The sequence below is a fragment of the Cadophora gregata genome, assembly GCF_030347475.1.
Source record: "Cadophora gregata isolate MNR1 chromosome Unknown scaffold_10, whole genome shotgun sequence".
NCBI lineage: Eukaryota > Fungi > Ascomycota > Leotiomycetes > Helotiales > Ploettnerulaceae > Cadophora > Cadophora gregata.
In genome coordinates, this window is record NW_026695933.1 from 1,574,554 (window position 1) to 1,591,055 (window position 16,502).

Sequence of the window (16,502 nt, forward strand, 5' to 3'; positions counted from 1 at the left end):
GGAAGGCATTCTTCGCAGGCGAGGGTGGGATCTCGAGTCAAGGGGAGAAGAAGCTTGCGTACTAGCATGAATCCAACGTCCAAAATTTCCGAGTCTGACTATTCTTCCGGGAAGCTTCAGATTAGATTGTATTTAATCAGCGACCCTTATAGCTCTCGAGAAATTCAGTATTCCTTGTGGCATACAAGGAACTGCAAGGCTGTGGTGATTTTCCTCTGAGGAAAGGAGTGAATCCAAGAAACCGAGCGAGACCTCATTATCCATTAAACACATCACAGAGCAGAAATCTGCTGAGTAGTGTTTGTGTCGCGTATCTCTTGCAGATATGTATATATTTAAAGGCTTGAACAAGCGGGTGTCATAATCTGCAGAACAATGGTCACATCAATGCATTTTTTGGGTTTAGTGGAAGAGTGGGCCTGATGTTTTGTGCAAATTGAGTAAAACTTACACTGGATATTTAATTTCATGTGTGTGATTTATCAAGATACTGGCTGAAACAAGGCAATGAACAGACCTCGAGTCAATGGAGAGAGGAATTCGAAGCGTGGAGAAGCAATGACAACGGCTGTGACATTGACAACGATAATTTTCCACAAGCTGCCTATCGACTCTGGAGTAGCTTTAACAAGAAATAGGGATTGAGAAAAACTTACCTACCCTCGTTTCATTCCAACGATTGCCTACGGGTGATCCATTATTTTTCTCAGCTCGCAAAGTGCTTAGAAATTTTCTCCATTCCAACTTCTTGGACGTTTTGTGGTACATGTAGGTTCCCTTGTGGACTGAAAACTCGCACAGAACTTGTACTGGGTCTTTTATAACTTGGCAATGGTGAAGGGATGGATCCGTGCTTGTATGATGTTGGATTTCGAGTTGAGCAGGTGAATAATTTACCCCGCACTTACCCCGCACTCGCTTATTTCATGTAAGTGTAAACAACACCTATCGTCCCGCTAGGCCGTGAGAAAATAAAGTGATTAAGAAAGATGCTGAACCGTCTAGATCCCTAAATCTACTGTTATGCGCGCTCGCCTACCTAAAACTAAGAAGTTGCGTATCCACGGAAAGGAAGTGTTGTCCACAGAGTTACCCCGAATTAATGTTCCTTGTGCCATTTGTAATTCATTCGTGAAGAGAAGAGAGGACCCTTCAAAAATTTAGCATATAATGGAAACCCAAAGCAAATCAAAAACTTGCTTGAATTTCCCTCCGAATAATCTAGTCAAAAAATTTGCCACTCCTTGTCTTGTAGTATTCGCAACGCTCGTATCGTCCAGTCTCAATTGCTGATTGAGCTCTTATAGCCAGTACTTCTCCCTTAAACATATGTCGTGGCGTGGGATATGTACGTCCTGACGATCATAATCTCCGTAGTCGAACAGATCATGGAAGGAGGCCGAAATTAGATCTTCGCCACAAGCGTCGCAATGCCGAAGTCTCATCTTGTGTGTTGATGATGGGCTCTTCGACTTCGCTGTCTTCTGACGGCTCACTCATGCCAGATAATGTAGCCACTGCACTTTCCTGCTGAACAGATCGTGTCTCAAAGACTGCCTTAGCCTGCTGACTTGCTCTGTCTTTCAACAACTTGCGAGCAGGCTCAGCACATGCCAAGCGTTGCATGGTCTCAAGTCCATCAAAGACGTCCAAATTTATCAGCCCAGGAATCTTTGGCATGTTCTCCTCCAAGAAAGGTGCAAGAACCTTATCCCGGTTCTGAGCAACATCTGCAGGAGTACCATCAAAAGAATAATCCTCGTCTGCATAGAGCGTAACTTTCTGAACGTTTGGGCAACAAGCGATGACAAATGGCAAGTAATATCGCAGGCACTCAATCAAACCATCGGTGCAGTCATCATAGTTACAGGTAAATTCGGAGCATTCATGAAGCTTGAATCTGCCACTGAACTGAAGACTCCTGATCATCGAAGTGTTGGTAGGTCCGATGGTCAAGAGAAATCGTAGAAAACTCGCCGAGGATATCCAGTGATAAGGATCTCTCAACTGAACCCCGGATTGAATTTCCTTGATGCGTTGGCGGATTTCTGGGTCATTCTCCGGGAAAGGTTTGTAGGGTCTTTGTTGGTAGCCTGTCATAGCATTGTGGTCCAAAATGTATGAAGGGCAGCAGACGGTATCCAAGTCGACAAAGAACTCATTTCTCCCGTATAATAATTCGCTGCCAATATTATTGAGTTTCTTGCAAGCCCGCAGGCAGGTTGCATCAATTGCTGCACGATAGAGTCTTCTCAGCTCAGTGTATGGGCCATAGTCGTCTTGGCGTGCGACTCTCACGAAGGGTTTGTCTTTACGACTTCCCCCATTATTGAAGGGACTGGGAGTGATGATGGTGTGGTTTTTCTTCTGGAAGTATGCTGTGCTGCCGCTTGTCGTCATATTTGGCTGTAGTGATAATGGTCTGCTCACTGTCAGGCATAGCTCAAGGATGTTTCGGAGGATCTCTAGATGAATTGTTAGTATATATGAACTATTAAGGGACTAAAAATTTAAGAACCTTACCTGCTGGCAGCGCCATCAAATGTCTGGGATCATCCACAGGTACATTCCAGCCTTGTTCACTGCAGTGGGTCACGATCGCTCGATCTTCAGCCGGCTTAGGACGGTCGATGTATGCCCTTCGTCTGGCATGCCTTGTCGTCCTCAACAGGTGGAAGGAATAATGCCAAGGCTGATCACTATAATCCTTTTCTGAGAAATAATTGATATCTAATACATAATTGTCAGTCAATACTGGTCAAGGTTGAGATTCGATGCTGCAGACCTACCTGGGCCAATCACATATCGTTTCCCATCATCTCCCAAGTAGAATATTCCATCAATCATATGCTTGCGCGCATACAATTCAAGAGCTTTGTCTTCTTCAACAACGTCAGGAAACTCGGCTATAGCGTCTTTTTGCTACCCGAGTCGAGGGTCTGATGAAGGGGGTTGTCTGAGGTGATAGGGTACAAAGGAAGCTCTTTGAGGAGAGCCAGGGCTTTGTCTGTCGATTTTAACCAGATTTTCTTCATTGTGAGAGTAATTATCGAGAATACTTGTCAGTTGATTGATGCAAGAAAGTCAGAAAGGACCACGGTGGAGAAGATGGTGGCTTTTATAGACGGGAGTTTCTAGGTGCCCATGGGCACTTTCAGGTCTTGTTTCATACAATGTTGAGTGAATACCAGTTCTTACGACAGTATTCACTTTTGAAAGAAGACAGTGAATGAGTCAATAAAGACAGACTCTTTTCTGTCTTAGAACACGTGACACAACATCTGTCTTGGGTATCTAGGCAAGGTTCCTAGGTAAACTTTGAGAGATAAGAATCTCGTATGATAATCGCAGGAAAAGTCTTTTCCTTCCTTCATGATCTCACAGTACTTAAGAATCTCTGCAATGACTCCGAAGTGTATATTCGCTGTTTATCTTCAAATGGACCATACCCTTGAAGTATTCCAGAAGAAACCTTTGTCCTTCAAAGAAGCAGCACCCCCTTAGCTGTGCAGCCTTGGCCACAAAGCATTCCACCGATGCATGTTGCATCAGGCCTGCCACAGTAAGTACATTTTGTGATCCGACATTTTGGTATGTGAGGGCTTTTACGAACAAGCCAAACCATTCGAAAAATTAAAGAATGAAACCAGTTATATCGGGTTCAGCCCAAGCAAAATTCCTGCAACTAAGTCCACCAAGGAAGAGAGCTCAGAAAACGGGAAATAGATACAAAAGGTACGGAAGAGTGATACTCAAAATCTCACTTTCATGTGCCCGAAGGTACAGGAGCTGGATATAAAATTTCGAAAAACACCTTCTTCAGACTTTTAAGCAGCGCTGGCTCGAGCCTACCTCGAAGTGTTTTGTTGAAGTTGGACCTTACCCTCATTCGTATCCAGAGCTCATGTTCTTCGTCCGCCGTCAATAGGGGGATCTTAGGTGTCTGGACCTGAATAGCATCCAGATTCGCCGCAAGCTTCTCAATTGAATTGATACCTGCTGGAAATTAAGCACCAGCTGAGCGCGATAGAAATTCCATGTATAGCTTACCACAGTCACGGATAGATTCTATATCGTATATTAGATGCGATACATAGTACAGGATATAGGCAACCGATGGTAAACTTACGAGGATGACAGCCATTGAGTCTTTTCAGCAACGTGAATTGCGCTCGCGCGTGCTCATCCATTTTAATGACTTTAGCCCAGAGATCAACTTCCGATCGCTCTTTCATCCAGATGTCGTTCATGGTGGCCTTATACATTAGCTGAGAAAGACATTGAGGCCGTATTATTTGGGAAGCTTCATTCAGTTAGAAACTTTTGTAGGGTACCTAGCGGAGAAGTACACTAACCTTGGGCAATAATATCCTCAGGTTCTCGAATGAAATTTCCATTATCCGCAAGATTTTCCAATTCTTCTGTCGTTTCTAAATGGGCGAATCTAACTTGCTTCCCGTATAGCCACACCCTACGAGGTGGAAAGCTGAGATAAATATCAGTTAGGATCAATCGATTTCGCTGACGAATGGACTCGTCGACCCCTTGAGACCAAGAATCAATCTTGATTCGTAACTTCCACATAAGGCCGGCTTGCTCGACGTCCTTGAAGAGAGTATGGTCCGAACCGCCTCGAAAGGAGGTTAGTGAAAAAGCAACGTCAATATCTCTAGAGGGTGTCGACTTACCGAGGCGATAGTAGAGCTGCAGAAATTCATTGTCAGTATCTGGTTTAGGATCCAAGTCGTCTTTATTGATCGTTTGATAATACAATCTTCTCTGTTCGAGTATTTTGAGCCTAGCACCTTCGTTGTCTCGCACCTCGGGATCAGATGGCTCTGTCCATATAGGTTCTTTCTCGGATCCTAAAAGCTTTGCTACCGCGCCCAGCCGCCTCAGAAATTCGATTCGAACACTAGCATCATCACCCATCATTGTATTCCATGGCGAGGTCAGATGCGCGTCCAAGGTCCGCAAGAGGCTCTCATTCGTTCCAAAGACGATTCTGGAGCACGTGTAGCTATTTTGAAGCAATATTGCACTGATGGTATGGACGTGCTTGGTATCGAGAGGAAAGTACTTGAAGCAGAACCTGTGATTCTTTCTTGATGTTCCATCTTCATCTGAATTCAATACAAGTCGGCCGTCGACCATACCACTATAGTTATTCTGGGCCTTGGTAATGGGAAGATCAGAGAGTAATGACTTCACCTCCTCTTTGTAGACACAATCAAGTACACCCAAGTTCCAAAGATTCCGTTCCGCTTTGATAACGGGGTTTACATCCTCCTCTGGCACTGGTAGCAGAAAGCTTCTCAAGACTATCATTAGTTTGGGAGATATAGGCGCAAACTCGTGGAGGGGAGCGTAATAAGCTGGCTCTAGCCTCCCACTGGTTTTGTCAATTACGAAGGAGTTCGGTCCTTCGAAGACATTATAGCAGTTATCCGTGAGGATGAACTCGTCGATCGGATTGGACGGTGTGCAAATGGCCATATACATACCTTGCACATGTGAGATGAACCACATTGCATCTTCCGTATACATCTGTTTTGGCAGTTCCTTTATCCACGCCTTTTCAGGATCCATATTCAGCTCCATGATTATCTTCAGGTTATTGAACCACACATCCATCGGCCGCTTAAAACCTTTATCTTTCATGTATTCCCATAATAACTCTCTATCATCTGACTCACAGTCCTCGGTGATTTCGTGATAGAACCGTTGATGAAAGGTCGATCCACGATACTTGAGCAGAAACAGGAATTTGCGAATGAGATCTCTCTCATGGCGTGCGAGCCAAAGTACCTCTTCCTTCCCTTCGAATGCCTTCGTGATCTTGCGAAAGGCTATACTAGCTTGGCCTTCCATCCTGGAGAACATTTTTTCTATCTCCTGTTGCTCAGCGGATGGCTTATTTGAGTCTCGGTACATGTCCATCTGACCGAAAATGCGATCAACCCGTGCCTCACATGGAGTAGGTGTTTGCGACGACAAGTCAATGGTATTCACCACACGGTCACCACGGTACATCCTCTTCTCGCCCTTAAGCTTTGAATGCTGTTGCTTCTTAGGGTCTTTCTTTACTGGCTTGTAAGGATGCGAGAAGTTTCTGAGGAGGAATTGGGGGACAAAGTGCTGATATTGGGTGCGACTGGTTGCTGCCATGTTTGCAATCCTTGATCCTCGGATTTGGCACGAAAAGCAAAGACGTTTACATAGAAAGGGTCGTTGAAATCTTGTGAGTTGCTGAGATAGACATCTGAAGTAAGAGCATTCTCCACCAGGCTCGGAACTCTAGCCGGCCAATCAAATGCGTCTCTCGCCGCATCGCAGAAGCCAACATGCCAACGCATCTGATCACATGTAGCTGCAGCTCCAGCTCTACTCGGCGAGCCCGAAGCAGCTCTAAACCCTGCAACGGGCTGCACGAGCTGGATGCTTGAGACATCAAATGCGTCAGGGGTTGGAGGGGAGCCACCGATCTGATCAAAGATAACGAGCTGGAGAAAGGAAAATTGAGTCGTGGGGACGAGATCTCGACCTGGTGAAGTGCTCAGCACACGGCTCATCAATACGAGGATATTTCTTCCTCGATTGAAAGGCTTCAAGGTCTTTGTATGTCTGTGTGCTACTCTGGAAAGTAGGCAATAGATAAACACGATCGCCGGGAACACAAGTGCCAACATGCATCATTCACGACGTGGAACAGGTGGCTGTGATCAGTCGCACTTGCACTCAAAACATGGTCTCTGCGAAGCTGTTTCTTCAAAAAGGCACTTATTGTAATTCTATGTAGTCATAGCTACCATCATCAGGATCATCTCTTCACGCATGCTCAGTGGTTACAAACGAACGTACTTTGAAGTCGATGATCTGCTTAGCATGTGCCTCCTCACGACATTTTCAGAGACTGGCAACCATTTGTCTTCCTCAGCGACGAAGTGTTACCCCAAGACTGAGTCAGAGCCTCTTGCTCGGCAGTATCTGAGGTTGGCATTTCCGTTCATACGTCTCCGGAGATTCTGGATGGAAATGTAGAGGCGAGGACTTTCGATAAGGCCAGTCTTGTCGCAGTCATCGCAGTAGTTGTTGCCGCCTTCGTGGATTTTACGATAAGCTGAACTTCATGGACTTGAGGAGAGAGGGAATGACTGGTCCAATGTTCCACAAGAATTGCAAGAAAGCATTGTACAAGACCCTTTTCGGGACCACCTATGCTTGACTTACCCAATCCTTCAGTCGATGCGGTGCTGCCATTGAGAATCAGCTCGTGGCGGGTACGAGTTTGTGCGCCGTTGGTGGGTGTCCGTGGGGTGCAGCAGAGTTGGCGGGCTACCTTCCCAGGTGGTGTTAATTACACGAAATTAAAAGTCCAATTCTAAGCGAAGATCAACAAGCTAGTTGAAATACTCCCGAATTGTAGCCGGCGATACACAATCGGTTTCTCTCCTACAACTCAGTTCGTAATCGAGCCACTATAATGACTTTCAAGGCGGCGTTTCCCACAGCGGCTTCTTCAAGTGCACAGACGCAGATCAATTGGGCTACTTGTTCTCATAATATTCTCTCCTACTGCTTAGATATGGTGTTGAGAAAGTAGAATATCTAGCTTTGTCGTATTGATCGGCCACAGTGGTTCGTGAATTACCATGTGTCGCTCACCAGGTCTCCACATTAAACGCAAAGTCCATACACATATCAATGAGATAGTAGAAGATATGTTAGAAAGACTAGGGGTTCTCAGAAACAAATGTTGCAGTATGATTTCAAAGTAATACCAAATTAAGCATGCTTTCGTACCCTTTGATCAGCGAAACTCAGAATAACACCAAATGAGATAAAACGGATCATTATTTTCGCTACAGCGATAATTCTGCTAATCCGCTAAAACGCATCTTCATGAATCAAGTCCTCTCCTTACGCCTTTGCCGCTCCATTCGCCCTCTGCTTCAGCACTTCCCTCACCTGTGGTATCACATACCGCCCATAATCAATAGCATCATTCAAATTGTCATACCCACGAATAGAAATCAACTCAGCCCCCAAATCCACATAATCCAGCAACGAATCCACAATAGTCTGCGGCGACCCAACCAACGCCGTCGACGCTCCCCTCGCATTCGTCGCAGTAACAGTCGGATACCAAAGCGCTCTATCCTGGATCTCTCCCCTAGCAGCAATCTCTAACAATCGCTGCGAACCAACATTCTGAGGAGCTGGGGCTTCGCCAGCTGGCTTTCCAAGTCCGAATGCTCCCGGGCCACCATTAGGGCGATTGGCTTTCAGAGCGTCGAGGATGCGATGGGCTTTCGCCCAAGCGAGTTCGTCTGTCTCAGCAAGGATGGGACGGAACGTCACCCAGATGCGAGGACGGTCAGTTCGACCAGCCTTCTCAGCTTCAGCGTAGATACGATCGATTTGCTCTTTGGTTTCCTTCAAAGGTTCTCCCCAGAGGCCAAATATGTCGCCAAGTGAACCACCGATGCGGTATGCCTCGTCAGAAGATCCACCGACTGAAACGGGAATGGTGCCATTGACGGGAGGGACATCGCTGTGAAATTGCTTGAATTGGTAGTATTTTCCTTCCCAGTCGAATGGCTCTCTTGACTGCCAGGCTCGGCGGAGAATCTTGATGTACTCTTCAGTGCGCTCATAGCGCTCGACTTTGTTGGTGAAGTCGCCCTCTTTAGCTTGCTCGGCGTCGCTGCCACCGGCGATGAAATGGACGACTGCACGCCCATTGCTTAGTTGATCTAAAGTTGCGAGAGCCTTTGCTGCTACAGTGGGGTAGAGGGTGTTTGGTCTGAGAGCGATGATGATTTTGAGGTTTTTGGTGGCAGCTGCGATGGTTGCACCGATTGTGAAAGGATCGTATCCTGATGAACCGTATGGTACGAGCGTATAGTTATAGGATAAGTCATCAAGTGTTCTGGCGTATCTGACGAGGTAGTCTACATCGATGGTTGCTCCGGGGATGGGGGCGATCTCCGTAGAGGCATTTGGGAAGGTTAAACTGATGAATTCGGTTGGCATTTTGGCGGCTGGTTTGAGAGCTAGCTTGAAACTTTAGTCAAATAAGATGCTAGATAGAAGTTGGCACTTTCTTGAGATATCATGACCCTTATACACAGGATAGTTGTGTTGGTTTGTAATGTTATGCATTACGCAAACAGCTCCAAAATGACGCCTTACATATCCGTCCACACAAAATTTCGTCTTTGGTGGGGCAGCTCCCCGCAGAGGACATAAGACGCCATACACCGTACGATCGCAAAAGATAAGTAATTTGAATTATTGCGACGTCGGACGATGTCTTTGGGTGAAGTTCGGAATAGCTTCAAGAAGACTGTTGTTGTCTTTCAGCCCACTCGTGAGCGGGTGGGTAGCGCACATCGCTTGGTCCACAGAATAAGCGAAGAATCAACATGCGGTCGCTAAAATACAGGCTCCACATGCTGTACCTGGATGCAGCTTCCAGTACTTCTCCAGGCCGAGATCCGAGCACAACAGAAGATAACTCGTACGTATGGGCTGGCATGTGAGCAAGACAGATAGTCAATTAATATGTATTGCTAGCGATCAATGGTCAATGCCATATCCTCGCCGGGATTTGGCCTCCGGCAGCATTATCGAATCAAATTTCCCAAGTCAACAAAAAAGGAAAAGCTGACAACACTTACAAGGTGATAGCAGAAATATTTTCATTTGTTCACTTGCTCAGATACCAGAAAGACATACTTTTGTCGTAAGCTGCTAGGATAAAATCTGCCTTACAGCTACAAAATATATGTACGAGTGTTACCTTACATTCCGAATTTTTCCCTCACCAAGGTCCAGGGACTTATTCCAACTGTCGGTCTCTTGGTAACATCTGTGATAGATTTGGTACAAAATATTCTCGTCAATTTATAGACGTTCACTCCATCTGCTGTTCTTGATCAGCCCAGTCACGCTTGGTTTCGTTACGTTCAAATCAATCCATTATATATGTAGCCGGAGTGAACCGATAGGGAGCAAATGAAGAGTGACTCGTAATATTATTTAGACATTCACACTAGCACAGAGGTTTGAATATAGCTTCGATGCTTCCCATTCCATGAGGAGCAAACTGCCAACGTCCGAGGTGAAGATCAAATGGTGACGTGTGTAATGCTCACAAGTGACTAATACCTCTGTATATCTGGAGGCACTAAGTTCATCCCAACTCTCACTTTAATGCCCACACCAGATGTATCCTGTGATGGAACATCAATCGACAGCAGATTCTGGCTTGACAACAAACCGGTCTCTTGGAGTTAATAGCCTCAGATGGAGTTTGCTTCCTATGAGGGGCAGCGTCTTCTTTCTATCTCTGGATTTGGGACGAGCTCAACTCCAGAATTTATCCAGGCCATTTCACTCGACAAAACAACCATCATCCTATTTGTCCTTTATCCTCTCCAAGCTTCCAATATAGTGTTTCCATGCATGAGATTTGCAACATGTCAAAGGAGAGGGAATCTGTGCCGCGGAAGCTAATTTATATATCGTAACCAGCGAGCACCCTGGCATGAACAGTCAGAGCCTTGACTCAAGAGGCGTTCCTGCTGACGAACAAACTTGTCCTCATTATTTATTTTGATCTTATTCACTCATGTAGGAAACAAGTCAAGAAGCACTTTCTATCTCATCAACTGGAATTTGAACAGTATATAAATTCCAACATCCTCCGCCACCGTTTTCCTATCCAGACTTGCAGACGGCGGTGACCACATGATACTAGGGATCTCCTCGAGCTCAAGACTTATTCATATTTGGCTCGCCCGTGAGAGTCATGCTATGGGGAAGTGGCGTGGAAATCAACTGGGCTGGGTCCAATGCTTGTCATGAATCCTACCTCTTTTCGAAAATAGCTTTGGTGGGAACGGCAAATGACAACAACCCATCCAGCGATAACAGTAATTCCAAACCATTCCAATTCACAGCTACCTCAATCTTCCCTTCCGAGGACTTGATATGTATCATTTGAGATCCAAATATATGTACCTTTCTTTGCTTTACATGTCCTCAAACGACAAAAAGTACTGTGAACGTGCATGTCGTCGTCGACATATCCACCTGTGGACCAATGGCGATATATTTGAATTGAACTGGAGATCCTGAGACTCTAAGAACAGAGCTATATATCTATGGCATCAGTATCACCTGAATCTGTCTTCAGGCTTAAATGTATTTACCAAAGCATTGTCATAGAATACAAATCCTTGCCATTTGTCCAAAACACAAGGCATTCAATTATTCACCCACACCCAATCAGGGAGTGTATCTGTGCTGGAAAATCTTCGGAATGTTTTTCATTCTCTCTTCTCAAATATATATAAAGCAGATGCGGACTCGATACCAAACTATCTCTCAAGAGCTGAAAGAAGCAGCGAGGTTTATTACATGGTGGTACTTGGCGGTTGATGACAGACCCGCCATCAATACGGTCACATAGAGAAACGGAGTATCCAGATAGCAGAACTCAAATATGCAGGTGTAAAAAGTTGAATACGATCTTCATCACCATACAGAAACATATCTGTCATTTCTGCTCCAAGTAAAATCTGACAGCACTTCAGTAATGGCAACACACCACCCTTTGGCAAAGCAAAGTCGCAGCCCAGTCTCAAAGCATACTGGCTCCTTCCCAAACTTCCCAAATACCTACTTCCTTTTGACTTCCTCACTACTTCAATCTAGACCATATCAGATTCTCACAACCGTTGGAACTCCAAGTATCAACGGCCAAGACGCAAGAGACCTTACGCCAATAACGCTTCAGTTATTGTTCCGTGAATGAAGAGTAGGGATCTCAGGTCTTCGTACGTTTTTATATACTCTCCTTCTGGAGTGCGGAGTGGAGATGACGAGGTCTGTGGCAATTTCTTAGCAAATGAATCATGATATGTAAGAGTGAATTCAGACAAAATATCGATCACGCGTCGTTCGTTAGCTATCAAGACCCCTACAGTGGGAAGGAAGATACTGGTCTGAAGATCAAACAATTCCTCAGTCTCACTCTCACTCATGTCTCTTCCTTGCTCTGCGACATGCTACAGCAAAGTCTTCTAGCTACTTGCCAGTCTACACATTTCTTCGCTGCATCAAGAGCAAGCAGGAGGACTCACGGCGGAACAGCACCAAGCAAGTCCTGAGAACAAACCAACAAACCATCAGCGCGCTCATCATCGCACATCAGCTGACCCAGCTGATGTCCCCGCTTAGGTTCAGATTTCAAGGAAGAAGATAGGTTGAATTTGGTCTTCTTATATACCTCCCTTCCTCCCTCCCCCTTCTCTCCCTCCTTCACTTTACCAATACCCTTCCAGGTAACTCACTTCGCTAGCAGAAGCAGGAAGGCAGTGCTTGTAAATGAATGATCGAAGAAATTGTACTGCACTATTACTAGTAAATCTAAGGACATACTTGTACTTATATATCTTCAGAAGTAAACATTGTGATATTACCGTCCCATTTACATGATCTAATGATTCCCCTCTCTCTCCAGAGTCAGTGGGTTGCACGCAGATGGGTGAGTTTGATTTGGTTTGGTTGTGGACGATGTAGATCGTGTGAATAAATGAGAGGGCTTGGAATTGGACGGGAAGTGGAAGTGATACAAGGAGAAGATGGAAGATAATCACTCACTCACTTTTGTGTACCACAAGCCTGATTAGATTACGTCCATCGCCTTCACACAACACAAAAATGAACCACAATTTCCAGAGAGTCCCTTTCGTATGTTTCATTTGTCACCCAGACGAGCAGTAAATGCACCCATATATGTATGCTCTGATCAATCAGGCAATCAGTCAGTCACATCTTTTGATTTTTTGGTCTTTATGTACAAGCCACTTCTTTCCATCATGTACTCTTTCCTCCATCCTCCATCTCCATCCCTCTCTCCCTCATTCTCCAGAGATTAAGATATACACACACGCACTCTATCTCGTGTATGTATGTACGTCTGTCGAGTAGCCATTCCTCCCATCTCCCATCTCCAATGCTAAACTCCATGCATCGATAAAATCCCCTGAAAAAATCCAACATCCACCACTACTTATGCCATGCCATCCACCCCGATCGATGGATCCCATCATCTGCCCCAGCCAATATGCGTCTATAACTACAATTATGAATTCGGAAAATAAACAAGGAGAAAACAGAAAAGAGGAGGAAACGAAGACCACCCATGCATGCATGTATTTTTTGAGTGACTGGTGAACACCGACCGGCAGGCCCAAGCCATTCCGTTTGTGATGGCGTGAGATAACTGCATGCAAAAAGGGTAACTCGTTCTCCTCCTTCCCACTCCTAAGGCAGCCGCAGCCTCGGCCTCCTCAGCCAAACCAATTACCCTTTGTCCGTTTTCGAACGGGATCCTTATGTGATATGACCTGACCTGATCCCCGAAGTCCGTGCCAATGTAACGCCGCCGACGCCAGCCACAAAAAAAACAGGTGGGATGGCGTCCAAACCCTTGTATGTAGTTGGATGATTGTAAAAAGAAAAGTGTCGTGACGTTCGTATGCGTAAGGGAAAGAGATATTTCTAGTCAGGGTTGGTGGCTCGAAGGATGCCAGTGCCGCCTGTGACCATCCGCCTTGAGTAGTCGTGGTCGTCTCGGATTGTGTTGACGCTCTCTCGACTCTTATTGTCTCCTCTTTGGTAGACGGGCGAGAATGGATCTAATCGTTGATCGACTGGTATTAATCGACTTCTTCTGACTTCGGCGGTCTCTCCAGGCTCCCACGTTTCTACTACTCGTCGTCCATCTGTTCCTAGAACATATCTTGAGTTTTCGCTCATCGTCCTAGATGGTATTACGGCTGCTCCAAATCCTGCCGAACTTCCCCTCCTGCTCAGGTTGTCGGACCCTTCTTGATCCCGGCGGCGTTTGCGGATGAAGAAGAATACCGCAGCAGCAATAATTGCGACGAGTGCAACCAGTCCCACCGTGAGCCCAACTGCTCCTCCCGTACCCAATCCACCACCTCCTTCATTCGAGGGTGTTAATTCATTCGTTGCCTGTGCGTTCGGAGGTACTGTAGGCGTTACCGTCACGGTACGGACTTGACCCGTGATGGTTTCCAAGGAGACGACTGGAGTAGGAGTCCACGATGAGGATGTAGAGGAGGTCGACGAAGGTTGTTCACTCGTGGTGGTCGTATCTGGAGTCTGCAAACAATTAGCATCAAAACAAGAAATCAATCCCAGCATGCAAAGCTCGCAGATGATCTCCAAACTATGATCAAGATGGCCATACAGTTGAGGACGTTGAGGTGATGGTCTCAAGAGTCGAGCTGGTACTCAATGCAGAAGAAGACGTTACCGTTGCCTGCCAGATTTATAGTCAAAAACAAAGCCCAAAAAGGCGAACGACCAGCAGGCAATGTAACAAGAACAGGGGGGTGCTTTCATGGGGATACTAACCTGATCGACACTTGATGTTGCTGCTGAGGGTCCTTTGGTTCCCTTAGGAGACGAAGGTAATGAAATGTATCCGAACAGACTGGGGCTCGTATTGCCACACTTCTCCTCCTGCCAGCCAGGACAATCTAGAGTGCAGCCAGTCGTTGAAGATGAAGGTGCGTAGTCGGTGCACCAGCATGTCTGCCATTGCACCACGGCGAAAGCATATTGTACTTTATTGAGGGGGGTAATGCCGTTGCAGTAGTTGAAGCATAGACTGTTCGACTGGTATATACTGGAATCTAGAGGAATATTTGTCAGTATCGGGTGAATCTGGAGTCTTGGAAAGTCTTACTTCTAGTATCAGAGTCCGCTGTATTAAAAGTCGCGCAGTAAGGTACTTCGTATTGGGCGACAGCTCGCTGGCAGAGACCAAGGAGAAAGATCGCAGCGATGGTCAGTCGTGCAGACCAGAATATCGAAGAGGCCATCGTGGTTGAAAAGTCGAGCAGTTACGAAAACCGCGATGTTATGGGGTTTGTTGACAAGAGGTGTCTCGGAGTGTGCAGATGACGATCTGCGGCCGCGATACAATATGGGCCGTGGAATGCAAACAATCGGCAGGAATATCAATCAAGGTATCCCATTGGAAAGGGTCAGAATGTGAATAATCACAATGCAATCACCGCCATATCACGTCGTCCAGTCGCGGTTAGGTGTTGACTCGACGTGGGAGAGTCAAGAAATGAGGCCAGAAGGTGAGGTGAGGTGAGGTGAGGTGAGGTAGTAGTGGGTGGAGTGGTGGTGGGAACGGGAAACGAGTGAGAATTGAACGAGCGTGGGAAGGACAGGCCCAAAGTTGAGAGCGTGGAAAGGGCCGCCGTGGAGATCAGCACCTGTCTAGCTTGTTGTCCGGTCGGCTCTGGTGTAGTAGTAGTCCGTAAGATGGTCTGCGTTGAACTGCCTGGCGTGGATTGGCGAGGTTGGGGTTGGGGTTGGGGTTGACGTTGCCGGCGAAGTGCAGAATCGACTTGGGGGGATGTTGATTAGCGCTGGATAGTGCGGCTTAGGTTTGGTGGTAGTGGCCTCGGTCGCTGCAGGTCAAGAAAAAAAGGTTTGAATAATCGGGGAGAGGAAGACTCGTAGCCAGCGAGGGTGGTAAGGAAGTGGAGTACTGTAGTAGGATAGAAGGACAAGGACGAGGACGATGAACAAGGAACGCACAAACGAATGTGGGTGTGAATGAACCCGCGCGCTACAGTATTATGGGGATGGGAATGGGATGGGATGGGATGAACAGAGTTTGTCAAGGCGTTGAAGAGAACAAAGAAAACTGGGATGTTGAAAGGCAGTTAAGAACAAGAAACCAAGGCAGTCAGGTAGAAGTAGGCGGCCGAGGAAGCGGAGAGGTGGACCGATACGGCTGTGGTAAGGTCAGGCCAGGTCAAGTCAAGTAAATTTAGGGATTATTATGCAGCCAGTTTAGACAAGCGAGGAGGATAAAGCGAGAAATTGTGCAGCTTGGATACGTCGAGGGGACAAGGAGTAAGGCAAGGCAAGGCAAGGCAAGGCAAGGCCAGAGCCTTTCTTTCTGATCCATCCCAGCCTTGTGCTTCTCCCAAACTAGGAATTGCTTGCTCGATGGCATGTCGGCCGTTGATAATAATTATTCACGAGCAACTTCACTACTGTATTATCATTAATATTTTGACTTTGGGCTCCTGTTACAGCAGCAAGCAGAAAAAGCCCAAAGTCGCATCGTAATCCGAGCTGGATCCCTGCATAATACCGTACCGCGCAGCGCAGCGCTCGAGTTATGCAATTCTCCCTTTCCCCTTTGCGGTTTAACTTTGCCATGCAGCCGTCCATGGCGTCAGGGTCGAGCGAATCAGGGCGGGGGAGGGATATTTGGTTTTCGCCGCTGAACCTGAGTTCGGATGTCCAGGAGCCAGGGTCGCAGCGAGAGGCGAGATAAACAGGGGTATGGGGGTTTTGCATTCCTCGCATTTCCTTTGTTGACTCCGTCCATCCATCCTTTCCGGGTTTGCCTCTCCAACTCTATTTTT

The 16,502-nt window shown here is 46.4% G+C and overlaps 4 protein-coding genes across 5 annotated transcripts; all 4 read right to left on the bottom strand.

Annotated features, from left to right (window-relative positions):
* Nucleotides 1-1,213: 1,213 nt before the first annotated feature.
* On the bottom strand, nt 1,214-3,035 carry ONS95_001890 (uncharacterized protein; the record flags this gene model as incomplete). Its single annotated transcript, XM_058495109.1, has 4 exons — nt 1,214-2,465; nt 2,524-2,730; nt 2,790-2,882; nt 2,927-3,035. 4 exons carry the CDS (start codon nt 3,033-3,035, stop codon nt 1,387-1,389), a joined length of 1,488 nt encoding a protein of 495 aa, XP_058355420.1. The 3' UTR covers nt 1,214-1,386.
* Nucleotides 3,036-3,174: 139 nt separating this feature from the next.
* On the bottom strand, nt 3,175-6,305 carry ONS95_001891 (uncharacterized protein). 2 transcript variants are annotated; one of them, XM_058495110.1, is made up of 5 exons: nt 4,689-6,305; nt 4,356-4,631; nt 4,130-4,303; nt 4,051-4,068; nt 3,175-3,996 (listed from the first exon to the last, which is right to left on the bottom strand). In XM_058495110.1, exons 1-5 carry the CDS (start codon nt 6,166-6,168, stop codon nt 3,767-3,769), a joined length of 2,178 nt encoding a protein of 725 aa, XP_058355421.1. In that variant the 5' UTR covers nt 6,169-6,305; the 3' UTR covers nt 3,175-3,766. The 2 variants fall into 2 exon arrangements, with proteins under 2 accessions (XP_058355421.1, XP_058355422.1); XM_058495111.1 differs by having other exon boundaries at nt 3,175-4,068.
* A 1,615-nt stretch (nt 6,306-7,920) lies between these two features.
* On the bottom strand, nt 7,921-9,036 carry ONS95_001892 (uncharacterized protein; the record flags this gene model as incomplete). The annotated part of the gene is made up of 1 exon (XM_058495112.1): nt 7,921-9,036. The coding sequence occupies one exon, from the start codon at nt 9,034-9,036 to the stop codon at nt 7,921-7,923; it is 1,116 nt and encodes a 371-aa protein (XP_058355423.1).
* Nucleotides 9,037-13,575: 4,539 nt separating this feature from the next.
* ONS95_001893 (uncharacterized protein) lies at nt 13,576-14,927 on the bottom strand (the record flags this gene model as incomplete). Its single annotated transcript, XM_058495113.1, has 3 exons — nt 13,576-14,202; nt 14,458-14,738; nt 14,792-14,927. 3 exons carry the CDS (start codon nt 14,925-14,927, stop codon nt 13,576-13,578), a joined length of 1,044 nt encoding a protein of 347 aa, XP_058355424.1.
* Between the last annotated feature and the right edge of the window lie 1,575 nt (nt 14,928-16,502).

What these genes read in the sequence shown, in the direction of transcription:
- ONS95_001891 (XM_058495110.1), bottom strand. Translation starts at nt 6,168, where the DNA reads ATGGCAGCAACCAGTCGCACCCAATATCAGCACTTTGTCCCCCAATTC. An exon ending in GCAGCTCTACTATCGCCTCG is followed by an intron (nt 4,632 to 4,688) that starts GTAAGTCGACAC and finishes CCTCCTTTCGAG; the next exon opens with GCGGTTCGGACCATACTCTC. An exon ending in TGAGGATATTATTGCCCAAG is followed by an intron (nt 4,304 to 4,355) that starts GTTAGTGTACTT and finishes AACTGAATGAAG; the next exon opens with CTTCCCAAATAATACGGCCT.